The sequence below is a fragment of the Calonectris borealis genome, chromosome 13, assembly GCF_964195595.1.
Source record: "Calonectris borealis chromosome 13, bCalBor7.hap1.2, whole genome shotgun sequence".
Lineage (NCBI taxonomy): Eukaryota > Metazoa > Chordata > Aves > Procellariiformes > Procellariidae > Calonectris > Calonectris borealis.
In genome coordinates this window covers 6,720,666-6,735,275 of record NC_134324.1, presented here as the reverse complement: position 1 = coordinate 6,735,275, position 14,610 = coordinate 6,720,666, and the positions used below count along the sequence as shown (strand labels likewise).

The window sequence follows — 14,610 nt, the reverse complement described above, 5'->3', positions numbered from 1 at the left end:
ATTAATTTGGCAGTGAATTAGGTATTGCAAGCTGATACTCCCCTACAGCCAGAACAGATCAGGAGTCCTGGACATAAAGTTTTACATTTGTGCAGTGATTGTTTCTTTTAAGGTTCAGATACCTCTTCATTTCCTTGCACCAGGGGAGAGAGGTGGAAATTGGATATACATCATATTAAGGGGATGAATTTTGAAATATGCTTATTTGACATGTAGGCCGTTTAATATCACACTAAACTGTTTCTGTGTGCACATAGGAAGAAAGTCACATAGAGAATAAGAGCAGTCATTTCTTTATTAAATCTTTATAAAGTGTCCATTTTTCTGATGCATCTGTGTTTCATTTTCCTACCTCTCCTCAAACAGCAAGAAAGGATCTAAAAGCAGCAGTGCACATTATTCAACGTGTTTCCTGCCACACATGATGTTTAAGTTTCCTATCCATAAATTTAATGGAGTGTTTTGATACTTAAAAGGAATTTTATAGATAAGTAGGTAGAAAGCCAGAAAGAATTCAAAAGAATACTGACATACAGGTTATCCCACTTTCGGATCCTTAATGGATTATCAAACTCTGAGCTTCTGCTTCCAATATATAAAAAAGGAATTTAAAAAGTCATAATAGATAAATATTTGAAATACTCTCCTAATAAATTAGTATGTCTTTTACGGAATTTCCTTTATATGTCTAGAATATTTTACATGCCCTCACCAATTATTACCTCATTAAGGCAGGCAAGGTATTTCCAAAATCTGAAAATTAGAGATAGTAATATTTATACATGACCTGGAACAGCATACTTAGAACCTCCTGCTATTTCATCAAGCTCCTCTTTTTTAATCTTTACTGTTAAGTTTGTTACTTCTGCTTTGCTGTGTATAAAAGATTTAAGACTATGAATACAAAGAGTTCAGTCAAGTTGAAGGACCACGCTGTTTTTGCAAGTAAATAAGCATCACTCAAAAGACAAACCAGTTCTGGTTACAGTTTTGTGTTTCGATAGCTCACGTCTTTTATCTAGTTTTGTTTGGTTCTTTAAATTGATGATAGGGTGCACAGTTGAGCTGGCAGTCACAATTAAGAGGTCAAGCATTGAATTAAAAAAGTTTTTTAATCTACTTTTTTCCTCAGCTAGCACTTTAGTGTCCTAAGTTATTCATATCAGCAGGAGGCTATGGGTGAACACTACCCCTAGTCAAAAATGCAGAGACAAGCTTCATTATCACCTATTGCTTGAAGTAAACAAACTCAATAGGAGTTCAGATAATCCAAGCACATATATTGCCTTCAAGTTCAATAATTGCTTTTCTTCTCCTTCTTCCGAACTATCAATTCCTCTTTGAAAAGCTTAAAAAAAAAAATTAAATGTTGTTTTTCGTTGGTTGGGTTTTGTTGTTGGTTTTGGGTTTGGTTTTTTTTGGGGGGGGCGGGGGGTGTTTTTCTTTTGTTGTGGGTTTTTTTTTTGTTTGTGGGGGTTTTTTTGTTTGGGTTGGTTTTTTTTGTTTGGGTTTTTTTTTTTTTTTTTTTAGGAAATTGAATCTCTTTTGTCATTACACAAAAAAAAAAAGCAAAAAAGGTACTCCCATGAACAGAGTCCGTTAAAAATCAGATTATTTCCACAGCATTCTCCTATTATTCACCTGCCAGTAAAATATGTACACTCATTGTCTCTGTTTGAATGCCTATTTTTATCTGACTGAGGCTAGATGGTCATTTTTGTATTTATTACTGAGTTACTAAGTTTTTTTCTTCCTTCTTCTAAAGCATGTTTTTCTGTTCTCAAAAACTGGGCCACATGCCTCTGAGGAGAAAGTAGTGCATTATTTCATTCCCACCTTTTCTTCTTTTTTGGCATCTCTGAGGCCTGCTATGCCCAGAAGTGCTTCCACTCAAGCTGGACCATCAAATCAATTATCACAGCAGTCTGCTTTCTAAATATGAATGGCAATGAATGACAACAGGCAAGGCGAACTTTCAGCTTTGATTTGTCATTGGTAATGTAAAATTTTTTGTTTTGTTTTATAGATGTTTGTTATAGTGGCACTTTGACGAAACTCTTCCCCCTGCTGTCTGCAGCTGCATTGTGTCGATTCCAAGATGAAAAGCTTCACCTTTGCTAAGTCAAAGACACAACAGAAAATCTGGGATAGGGAACCATTATCAATATAAGAGTTCTCTTTCCTGCTAATCTGTTATTACAATCATTACTGTCAATGAAAAAAAATGCACAATAACAAAATTCACCTGTTTCCATTACTAGGCGTTCCACAATTTCAAGGTGCAATCATTTTTTACTGCTGTTGCATCATTTCACAACAAATCTCCATTTACAGTAATATGTTTCAGGTTTTTACAGCTAGAATTAACATGGCCTTGTGACAGTACTAAAAGATTAATTACTGTATAAAAGCATCGATGTATAAGAGCTAAAGTATAAGACAATGCAAGCAAACACAGTAAATTAGAAAAAAAGAGGTCTTATCCCTTATTCACAAGCATAGTTTGAAATTGATGGTTTCTCCAATGAAAACTCATTTCTTGTTTTGTTAAGAAGAGAATTAAGCTATATAAATATAAAAAGTGATTTTGAAAAATATATTTTTAGTGTTTTCCTTCATTGACACTGCTGGTTCAAAAATGTACAAAAACTGTAGTTTACAGTAAAAGCTTGAGTGATTTTTTGGAGAGCTGATTACATACTATGAAAGTGGTTTTTAGACAGCAACTGGGACATATACTCAGAAAACTTCAGAATGAGTACACCTGAAAGTTTGCATTATTGCCAGTATATATAATCTCAGCGGCAGTAAACGAAAGACCATATTGCCTACTTTAGTGAAAACAATTTCAACCAAGCAGGTAGTAATTTATTTCTTCAGTCACAGACCAAAAAAAAAAAATCTTAGGTCCTTTTAAAACACACTTTGATTGTGAGTCAGTTTTAATATTCTCAAAAATGGAAGTTTAATGGTACCACCTAGTGGTATCTATGGACATACGGACCAAGTGGGCATCATATGGACAAGCACTATGACGGCATCCTAGACCCTTCTGCCAAACCCCAGAACTGTTAATGATATCACTTGAACCCTGACTTCAGATGCCTTTGCTATTTTAGCACTTTGAAAAATTCTACACGAGGAAGGCAATCGTGCTTTTTTTTCCTGCACAGTATTCAAATCTTATTATGTAAACCAGACTATAACTGGTTTCCAAACAGGCAATTCTATTAAATTTTTTTTTTTCATACATGCTACTACTTTGACATTTAAAAGGCTATGCTTTTAAAAGGCATGAGGCTACAGCAAAATAAAATCTTACACTATTTCATTCATCTGGAAATAAGACTTCATGAAAGACCAAGATTCTTCTAGTAGGAGAACCAGACTCCCAGTAGGTGAAGCAAAAGCAGTATAAAGTGATTGTCATTTAAAAACACCCCTTTTTTTCCCCACAGACATATTATTACTAAGTAGTTTGAACTTTCCTGCATATAAAGACTGCATACCTGCATGCAAACATAGAACTGTACAGTATTCAAACTACAATGATCCAGAGGATTAGTTCTGAAAATGGGATTACACCTTATATCCATTATTCTTATATCAAAATACAGCACTTAAAAAAGAACACTTAATACTGTAATTAATCTAACAGATAACTAAGGTGTAACTTAATCTGTACGTGAATATCTACAGTACCAGTCTCTCAGATTCAGTAAAAGTACAAATATACATAGTAGTTTAAAATATAGTTTAACATTTTCATGACAAAAAATGGGGTTATGCAAGAATGATGAGGTCCATACTACCACTTATTTGTATAGTCTACAGTTGTAAGGAAACTACTGGTTTGGAGAGTTTTCAAAAGTGTGGTTAGATTTTTTAAATTTTTTTTTTTTAAGTACTTTTCGTTTTATGTTTCTGGTATAAAACAATGTTTTATTGTAACTGAGGTTTGCATAGAAAGGCTTCCATTGCTTCTGCGTAGCCCAGAAAAATGTAAAACCAAGGAGAATGCAATTGCAAGCTTTTCTGCATGGTGTAAAAGGATTGGCCATGACTGGAACAGATGACAGGCACATTAATGGCACATGCACTGGGAATAGATGGACTCCTCCAAGTGCATAGTAAACACAAATATGGATTAAAAGATTTGTAGACAACAAAGAGGTATGTTCAATTTTGAAGCTCTCTATTATAGTTTTCATGTGCCTATAGATCCATTAACCATTTAAAGGATAAAATTTGAATTTGTACAAGTTATTTAGATCAGTTATTCACTTGCTTAAAACTAATTTTAATTGTAAACCAGAATCCAGACAAGGTCATTTTCTCCTTGAACCATAATGATTCTCCCCTTGTGCCCCTTCCGATTTATTTCTTTGCTAAAATGTTAAAACTTCTACAATGAATTGTTAGAAAATTCTGTGGAGTTAAAGATGATGTTTGTGGGTCCTTTTGGTTTTTTAAACACGTAGTTCTCTTCTATGACCAAGGAGCAAGTTTTTTCTGGATCAAGCTACTTGAGCAGCTTAATGAAAAAAGGGTTTGCTGCCAGGTACTTTAACACTCTCTCAAGAAAGCTGCTTTTACCAAGTGAGCATGTTGCATCCATCAGCACATGAATTTGAAGACCATGTACCCTGGTTTCAATGACTTATATCTACCAACTGACAGAGACAGAGTCTTTGGTAAATGATTGATTTAAACTCATTCTTCTGTATGCCTGCAGCAACAAGAAGTATTTAGAAACAACTCTTCATTTTCCTTTCAAATAAAATAAAATCTACAGATACCTTAGATTACCAGCAGAATCAAAAAAATGTTATTTAGCTAAAGAGTGTGAATACCTCTCTTGTGAAGACATTTTTAAGATTATCTTTGGGCATTGTGCAATATCCTCAAAATGCAAAATGTTAAAAAAACGCTTGTAACAAATATTTCTTGCAGAATATTATTTATAACAGAGCACAGTTAAATATACATATTTCAGAATATACAGCCCTAAGAGATAGTTTACATTAACCAAAACATACTATGTTTGGGTGTGTTTTGCCATGGAAACAAAATCCTGAAATACAGAAATGCGAGTTGCAGCCACATCTACAAACCATTTCATACTGCATGAAAGAAGGAAAGGAAGGCTTGGAATATTTCCTTTGGTGCTCCTGACTTCCCATATGCCAGTTGTGAATTATGCTTCATAAGATAAATAACTAGTCAAGAGTGAAGAGATGAGCGGCTTCGGAGCACATCCTCGGGCCTGATGGGCTGACTACCTGTCAGATAATGTTGAAAGTAGGATTATGTCTGAAAAGGTTGACAGACCACAGATTTATCTCTCTAAATCAAACACTGTATGTTTAGCTAAACTCAGTGAACTTTAACTAATTAGTCCATCATTATAGTAAATTCGTATTGAATAATTTTCAGAAGGCTAAATCCAGAGCCTACACTACATATTCTTAACTTGAAATACTGATAGTAAAAGCAAGCTATTATATGAGAGATTTCTTCCTAAAAATTTCAGCTGAAGAAAGAGCAAATGCAACTTTTTAATCCTAATTGTTCAAGATGAAGCCTCTTCTAAAAATGACACTGAAAAAGAAAATATATATATACACACCCAAAAAAAAGCTTATGCCACCAGAGTAGAAGGTGGTAATCAAAACGTTACATAGTCCTATACACATCTTATTCTCCAGTACTTTTTGTATTTTATATCAAGTTCTAAATTTATGAAAAAAATATTGGGGAACAAGAATTTCACTTGAAGAACATTATAAAGATATTCAAATCTATAAGATAAATCTGGTGAAAAAATTAATCTAAAATCAGAATAGCACAAACACTTCTGGAAAACAAAAAATAATTTTTAAGAAACAAAAATACGTTTATCTTTCAGTTTACAGTGGCATGAAAGTGTTCTTGTTGGAACAGGGTATACACAACAAATGCAAGAAATGTTAAAGAAGAAACAGAAATCTTCTGTGCTTGGTAACCATAGGAGAGTTGTTGTTAAAGCTCTGCCTTGGAATTCTCTGAATGTCCTCCTTTCTTTGTTATGGACTTGTGAAACAGGCACTCATAAAAGAACAGGAAATACAATGCAGTAGAGGTGGAGCTGCTTTCTGGCTAAGCAGAGAAAGCTTCAAGATTGTACTTGAAACAAAAAGTGTGATGAGAGAATATTTGTCCAATTTAAGAGTTCTGTATCTGCTCTTGATAGATTAACATTTGTTTCTTTTGAAAGAGTACAGAAAGGAGGAGGAATAATATACAGCCTCCAGTTCTCTCTGCATTTCAGAGAAAAACAAAACCTTTTCAAGCTAAGGAGGACCTTATTTCTCCCACTACCCGCAACAATTCTAAAAGTGAATCGTGGTTAGGAGCATAAGGGTCACTCCAGTACAAAGTATCATAATTTGTATGCACATACTTCTCTTCAACAGATAATGATGCATTTGCTTGACAGCACTTACTTGTCTTTCAAGTACCTAGTTCTACTGTTTCTGTTTACTATCACTCAAGATCGCATCACTTCACCACCTACATCAATACAACCAGTTCATTTTTAGCAAGATAAACCAGAGCACTCTCTGTATTTCAATTTCTGATACAATCTTTACAGAACACCAGCTGTTAATTTGATTTGTAGATAAAAGATTAGTTTTTTTTTTTTTTTAAACAGAACTTCTGTTCTGTTCAGATTCACTCACTATTTGTCACTGTTTTTGTAATCAAATAATTGAGTTCAGGATTTCAACTACTTCTAAACATTCCTACAAACTTAAAACAATTATAGATGTGATCCTCAGTGATACTTGTTTCTGTATTAAATGAACCTGTTAATAGCTGAAGCTGCAATTTTTTTCTTTCTTTCTTGTTTTCAGACTGCTTCTATTGAGATTAAACTATTTTTTCACTTACAAGTAAAAATGATGTTTTAGGAAGGAATACATCTTCATATTTTATAAATAGAACAATGGAACATAAAATACATCACTGAAGCAGAAGAAGCCCCTTTAACCAACATGCATCTGGATTCATGGCACTCCTTACAACACCAATAAAGTTATATACAAGAACCTGGTAATGTATTGCAGCCTAAATTTAAAAGACCTGTCTAAAAATGCTGTATAGTTGTAGTCTGAGGACGTCTGAGCATTGTTTCTAATTCTGCTTTTTGTCATTTATTCTACTATATTCCTCCTTAATCCTTGGAAGAAAAAAAATAATCACATTTTAAAGAAAGCTCCTACTCTCATTTAAAATAAGCTGTGTCATATTCAAATTCTGGCAGCCCAAAGCCCTACAAAAGTATTTTATGCTAGAAAACACAAACTGTTCCAACAATATTTTCCAAATGTACTCTACCTACTATCCTTAATAGGTCCATTTATAAGTAACTTCTAAAAAGTCCTTAGCAGCCTAAAGTTATGGCCATCCTATTTAAAGATGACAATGTGCAATTAAGATCCACGCGTACTTTTACAGGTTTTATACACTTTTATATATGTAATTCTCAGAGTAACATTGCCTTATCATCAATATCTGTTCTCTCAGATTGACATTTTAGTGATACTTTAAGAGTCCTCTTGCACCATTTTCCTCTCTGAAATGTTTTGATCTTTTGGCAGCATTAGGATAATTTCTCCAGTATACATCACTAGAAGAGGACACAACTGAAAGACAGCTACTGGGTAAAGAATTTGGAGTAAACCTTTGCATTTTACTCTGAGACATTTTAAAGTTTTTCCACACTACATGAACATCTTTGAAACAAAAGACATAAATATCCAAGCTTGCATTGATTTTTCTGTTCTTCAATACAAATGAACTGTAAAGAAACTGCAGGACGTGAGAGACTTGTTTTGGGAACATGGAAAATTCCAAGACACACCAAAATTTGAACAGATTCTAGACTATTTTTGTCATGTCGCAACTATCTTCTTGGGTTTGCTATTCATGACTACATGGGCCAGATGACACCTCCAGGAGCTGAAGGCACTGAACAAAGATTTGTTTCTTTGGAGTTTTTTTGTGGGTTTTTGTTTGTTTGTTTAATAAAAAATATCAAATTTTATCTTCAGTTATAGACCCTTTTGATAATTTAAAGCTTTGCTTTCCTGAAAATATCAACAGATTTTTCCAAGTCAGGGATGCTAGCCACACAAGAAAATTGAAAATTGTGTTGAAGAAGTTACTACTGGTATCTGGAGGGCAGAATGCACTCCAAAATCAGGTATTGGACTACAATCAAGAGAAGAATTGCCTATAAGTCAGCATAATAAATGTGGTGCTCTAAGAGGTTTCAAATAGAATGTGAGCAATTGCTTAGTTAGAAACACAAGGTGCTTTATGTTTTGTTAGTCATCTCCTCTGCTCTAATTTAATTTGTTTTATGTTAAGTTTTACTTTTATTTATGAGACCTTACTGTATTCATCCTGAAAAAAAATAATAGTGCAGGTATGTAAACAAAGCAAGTATGAAACAATCACAGGAAATTACAGAGCATTATTTGCCAAAATTCTGCAGGAGAACAAAACCTACAATGGATGGCATCTAATGACCTGTATTTAGAAAACGATCAGTGATAATTCAACAATCTTGATACTATGTGAAGCTTCAGTGCAAAAAAAGTCATACAGACAATTTCAGAAAGCTCTCTGAACGTTAAACCCTCCTGTGATATGTTGGCAAAGCAAAAACCCACATCATTTATCCTATTCTGGAAGATAAACAGAAAAACAACAGAATATAGTATTGAATCATAGAATCATAGAATCATACAGGTTGGAAAAGACCTCTAAGATCATCGTGTCCAACCGTCAACCCAACACCACCATGCCCACTACACCATGTCCCTAAGGGCCTCATCTACACGTCTTTTAAATACCTCCAGGGATGGTGACTCCACCACTTCCCTGGGCAGCCTGTTCCAAGGCCTGACCACTCTTTCAGTAAAGAAATTTTTCCTAATGTTCAATCTAAACCTCCCTTGGCGCAACTTGAGGCCATTTCCTCTTGTCCTATCGCTAGTTACTTGGGAGAAGAGACCAACACCCACCTCGCTACACCCTCCTTTCAGGTAATTGTAGAGCGCGATGAGGTCTCCCCTCAGCCTCCTCTTCTCCAGGCTAAACAACCCCAGTTCCCTCAGCCGCTCCTCATAAGACTTGTGCTCCAGAAGCTGTTCAGGATATTTTTACCAGCAAATCTGTACATATGTGCATGTGCACTCCCCTCTCACACACACCATCTTACCCCCATATGGCAAGAGATAAATGTTTCAGCGGATATTTTAATACACAGGTGCTGTGTGCAAATGCGTGGCCTTAATGTCGAATGACAAGGCCAGCTATGCATTCACATCAGTCCCTATCCCCCCCGCCAGGCTCACCCGTACATGTACTTGTGTGGTGCGTCATGTCTTTCTACTATGTCTTCAATACCTGACAACTGATGCTCCATCGAGTACAAAATGTTTTTATGTTTTTCTCTCTCATGACATAATTTTATCCTCCATTATACTTTACGTGGCCAGAATTATGGAAATCTCTGCAGACCTTGGACTGTATCTCCATACAAAGAAGAACAATTTCTCTACAGGTCTTATGTTCCATTAGATTGCTTTGTCTTCGAATGTTTCATCCTTTCAACTACTTTTCTAACAATAAGAGCTCTAACAGCAATGCAATTCCAGCAAACAGTTTTTTAAAAGTTTATACATATGCCTAAATTCTCTCCCCTCACTTCAAATTCTTTAACAATACATTTTAAAAAATTTTCCTAAGAAGTTTAAGCACAACACAGAAATAGATTTGAACTCTATTCACTTAGATGATATGTTGCTACTGCTTTAAAAGAAAATCAGGATTCCATTCAGTGAAGAGATATCATCTTTTTCTGAAATGTATATTCCTTAGTAATAGACTATCTTATTTCAACAGAAAAAAAATATTGAAAAGACTCTGTAAACATAATTCTAGCTTATTTCAGAGTGGTTGTCCGTTAGGAGAAGAAATGAAACTTTTAGTAAATATCCCTTTAAAGTTCTCACTCTAGTAAAGAAGATTTAAAAATAAAATATGCTTTTGTCAAATCCACCTTGTAATGAGCAACGTTTACACATAAGAAATTATAAAGCACCTTTGGAATGTCTGACAAAAGTGATAAAATATTTTTTCAGGAGCGAATCATCAGGTATCATTTATTTTTTTGGTAAGGAAATCGTTAATTAATTTCCAAATAGCTGATTCAACACTAGTTAGATTTTAATCAGCCCCCAGTAATGGTAAAATTCGGTTTTGTTCTCAAATCAACTTAATTCAAACTCAAACTATGCTCTATGAAGTCAAAAGGACCTTTTGTGTCCTCCATCCAATTCTATTTTATCCATAATTCTTGCAGAGCTTAAAGCTACATAACTTGACAATGTAACTTGATTGCAGAAGGAAAATGCTGTAACCCCTTAATATTGTATTATTTCTCCCTCCCTCTTTTATTGAAGAAAAAAACCCAAATAAATTCTCGTCTGCTTAGTCTGACTGACAGCTTCTATAGACTGACCTAATAAACCTTTCAGCCCAAGAGCCTTTACACATCCCCTGATAGGTGGTGAACTGAAGTTTTACCTTGGGCATTGTCTCGTAAGCCACCAATGATATCACTGTAGTTCCAAGGTCTCCAAAAAAACCCTCACTGTAAACACCTGAGGAAGATAAGTTCCTGAGGGAATGCTATCAGTAAGATTTTTTTTTTCTTCTATTATGTTATTTTGGAAATCTGTTCACTTTAAAATAAAAAAAAAAATCCTCACAATAACAGAACATTTTCCCTGTTTCAGTGTGATATGCCTATTTTTCTTCGTAACTTAAATTTGTACAAAAAAATGAAGAAAGGCTGACATTCCACTCCAGTAATATATTCATGGAGTTACAGACACATAGACACTGCTGTACAATTTTATATACCCGACTTAAAATTCTTAAAATAGAATTCTCTTCAACAACAGAAGAAATCCCTAATACATTAACAGAAAATGGAAGGGAAAAATACAGAAATCACAGAGAAAATGAGAAGTAAACATAACATAGATCTGTGTGTGGTGGGCTGACCTTCGCTGGATGCCAGGTGCCCACCAAGCCGCTCTATCACTCCCCTCCTCAGCAAGATGGGGGCGGGGGGCAGGGAGAAAATATAACGAAAGGCTCATAGGTCGAGATAAGGACAGGGAGAGATCATTCACCAATTACCATCACGGGCAAAACAGACTCGACTTGTGGAAAGTAGTTTAATTTATTACCAATCAAATCAGAGTAGGATAATGAGAAATAAAACCAAATCTTAAAAACACCTTCTCCCCACCCCTCCCTTCTTCCCAGGCTCAACTTTACTCCCAATTTCTCTACCTCCTTGCCCCCAGCAGTGCAGGGGGACAGGGAATGGGGGTTACGGTCAGTTCATCACACGTTGTCTCCGTCGCTCCTTCCTCCTCAGGGGGAGGGACTCCTCACACTCTTCCCCTGTTCCAGCATGGGGTCCTTCCCATGGGAGACAGTTCTCCACGAACTTCTCCAACATGAGTCCTTCCCACGGGCTGCAGTTCTCCAGCATGGGTCCCTTCCATCGGGTGCAGTCCTTCAGGAACAGACTGCTCCAGCGTGGGTCCCCCACGGGGTCACAAGTCCTGCCAGCAAACCTGCTCCACCCTGGGCTCCTCTCTCCTCAGGTCCTGCCAGGAGTCTGCTCTAGCATGGGCTCTCCACAGGGTAACAGCCTCCTTCCAGCATCCACCTGCTCCGGCATGAGGTCCTCAACGGGCTGCAGGTGGATATCTGCTCCACCATGGACCTCCATGGGCTGCAGGGGGACAGCCTGCCTCACCATGGTCTTCACCACAGGCTGCAGGGGAATCTCTGCCCCAGCGCCTGGAGCACCTCCTCCCCCTCCTTCTTCACTGACCTTGGTGTCTGCAAAGTTGTTTCTCTCACATACTCTCACTCCTCTCTCCAGCTGCAGTTGTGCAGGTTTTTTCCCCCCCCTTCTTAAATATGTTATCCCAGAGGCGCTACCACCATCGCTGATTGGCTCAGCCTTGGCCAGCAGCGGGTCCGTCTTGGAGCCAGCTGGCCTTGGCTCTATCGGACATAGGGGAAGCTTTTAGCAGCTTCTCACAGAAGCCACCCCTGTAGCCCCCCCGCTACCAAAACCTTGCCACGCAAACCCAATACAAGATCTAACTTGAAGAACTCCAGTATCTTGCTTATTTTTAGACATTCATCTGGAAGACACTGTACACTATGTACATGGCTTTTAAATAACAATATCATGATGTTACATACTTCCATGAGAGGGTAAAAGAGGATGAGCTAATGCACACAATGGTAGATATACTACTCATAATATTCTCACAAAATCTTATAGCCTATATCACTTTTTCCTCCAAAAAAGAAATCAAGAGTGTAATATGCAGAGATCTTCTACTGAGACAAACACAACAAATCATATCAAAGGTTATGTTCTGCAGTATATTTTGAAGAGGACTAAACAAAACTAACTCTTTCAAGGTTGGTGTCTTGTTTTTACAGAACATAGATCATTCTAAGATTTGGATATATCACTATTAGAATTACTATTAACCTACATCATCAGTATCTCACATCTGTTTTTATTCATCATTAAAATTAACTTCACCCTAATTGTAGCATCCTTTAAAATGCAAGAGTATTCAAAATGAAACAATCTAGCAATACAAATGTATTACAGTTAACTAGCACTGACAGTTTTTAGGATGTGAGAGCAATTTTGGAACTACGTATATTACAAAGGTAACAGCTCAGCTACATTATGTTGAGGCAATAATGCACAACAATTAGAGGAATCACTTGTGCTACAGTTTCAGAAATGTAATGGAGATACTGACATGAAGTTGTGTTAAAAATGTTGATTGACCAGGTCTCAATGTGCTTCCCAAAATTTAAACTTGCTTGCAGCACAACAGTAGGAAATGTAATTTGACAAAATGCATTGCCATGCAAAGTCGGACCTGTAATCTTTTAAGTCCATTGTATTATGAATGAATGGCCAAAGATGCTTTGGAGAAAGATGCAAAAAATCATAGTAGAAAACTAACCAACAACTTTGCCAATACACAAAATACCTCCCTAAAATTATCTTCTCCAAAATTCCTAGAAGCATAAAAGTAATCAAATTCAGGCCAAGCTGATAAAAAATCTATACCCCAAAATTGGTAAAATCTTCCACTTGTAATAAGTTATAAAGATCAAAGGATGTTTTTTGGTAGCATGCCTCTAACTAACATCATAATAATAGCAAAAGTTTAAGCATAGAAAAAAATAACACAGATCACAAAATCTTATCTATAACTCTAAATAAGACTAGTTTGCTTCCTCAGCTGAACTATTCCACTTTTTCACAGGCAAATTCTTCTGTTTCATGATATTTTCTGTTGTTTATCATTGACTTCCATTCTTTGATCTTGTATTTGCAGTAGTACTCTCCAGTTCAGTAGCTTAATCCTTCATTACAGCACACTAAAAATACATTAATACATTAAAAATTGCTCTTTTGCATGAAAATCTTAATAGGAACATTGAAACTTGACCAGTATCATCTAACTTACAGCACATTTCCATCAGAAATTATTAATGTTTGTCTAGAAACAGTCTTCTGTAAAAATTAAGCTAAATGAGAATTACAGAAGTCAGTGTACAGAATAAAATATTGACAGACAAGTGTTTATAAGGGATTGATTAATACACCTAAACTGCTCACATCTCCCAAAAACTAACCTACTGAATGCTATGTAGAACAAAAAACTAAAAAAGGTTCTTCCCTGTCGCTGAAACTTTCAAGAAGAAAAATAGTAATACCCTCAAATTAGTCTCAGCTGACTTACCTAAAAAAGGCATTCAACCAACTGCTGAAGATGGCCATTACAAAGACATCACCAAACCCACCATGCAATAAATCTCAATAAGGTATGCAAGGAACAAGCTGAACATAAATAAAACAACATTTCTCTTTCTCTGCAAGAAATAAGCAAGATACTTAAGCTATAAGGAGACAGAAACATGGTCTGCTCCAGAGGGGAAAAGGATGCAATAAGCAGCAATTGCCCAGGGTCTGTAACAAGCACAGTATCCACCAAGTCTCATAATTGCTGCAGCCATACACAACAGTGCCTATTCTAGGTATTTCTGTCACTCGCCCTGACATTTGCCCCTCAATAAGGACTTTTGCTCTGTTTAGATTAAACAAACTCATGATCTATAATGATTCCTTCAACTGAACAATAAGGAACTCCACCTGATTTTATAAATACACACACAGAGTAACATTTTAGATTTCTTATAAGCTTCTTTTTCCCCTTTAAACACTGTACTGACAGAATTTGAGGCCACACTTTTAAGAATGTTCTATGCTGCATATGACCCTTTCCTAAATTGAAAGTAATGCTGTATTTTCCCCCAACGCATATCAGTAGTTTGAATGTTTTCCTAGATAGCGGAGAACTACACAGTTCTATCTGGCTTGAATATTTCCACTTTTTTCTCTCCAAGTATTTCTGTATACAAAAA

The 14,610-nt window shown here is 36.0% G+C and overlaps 1 protein-coding gene across 8 annotated transcripts in view; it reads right to left on the bottom strand.

Annotated features, from left to right (window-relative positions):
- DIAPH2 (diaphanous related formin 2) overlaps positions 1 to 14,610 on the bottom strand; it is a 251,755-nt gene that overhangs the window by 45,384 nt on the left and 191,761 nt on the right. For 4 of the 8 annotated variants that reach the window (XM_075161962.1, XM_075161963.1, XM_075161964.1 and 1 more), the window contains one exon: positions 1,370 to 2,117. The exons of 2 other annotated variants lie outside the window; for them this stretch is intronic. In XM_075161962.1, coding sequence (XP_075018063.1) covers positions 1,990 to 2,117 — 128 coding nt within the window. In that variant the 3' untranslated portion in view covers positions 1,370 to 1,989. Of the gene's footprint in view, positions 1 to 1,369; positions 2,118 to 5,016; positions 5,283 to 13,428; positions 13,564 to 14,610 lie in introns of those variants that run through there. 2 more of the 8 variants (XM_075161967.1, XM_075161968.1) reach the window with 2 other exon arrangements.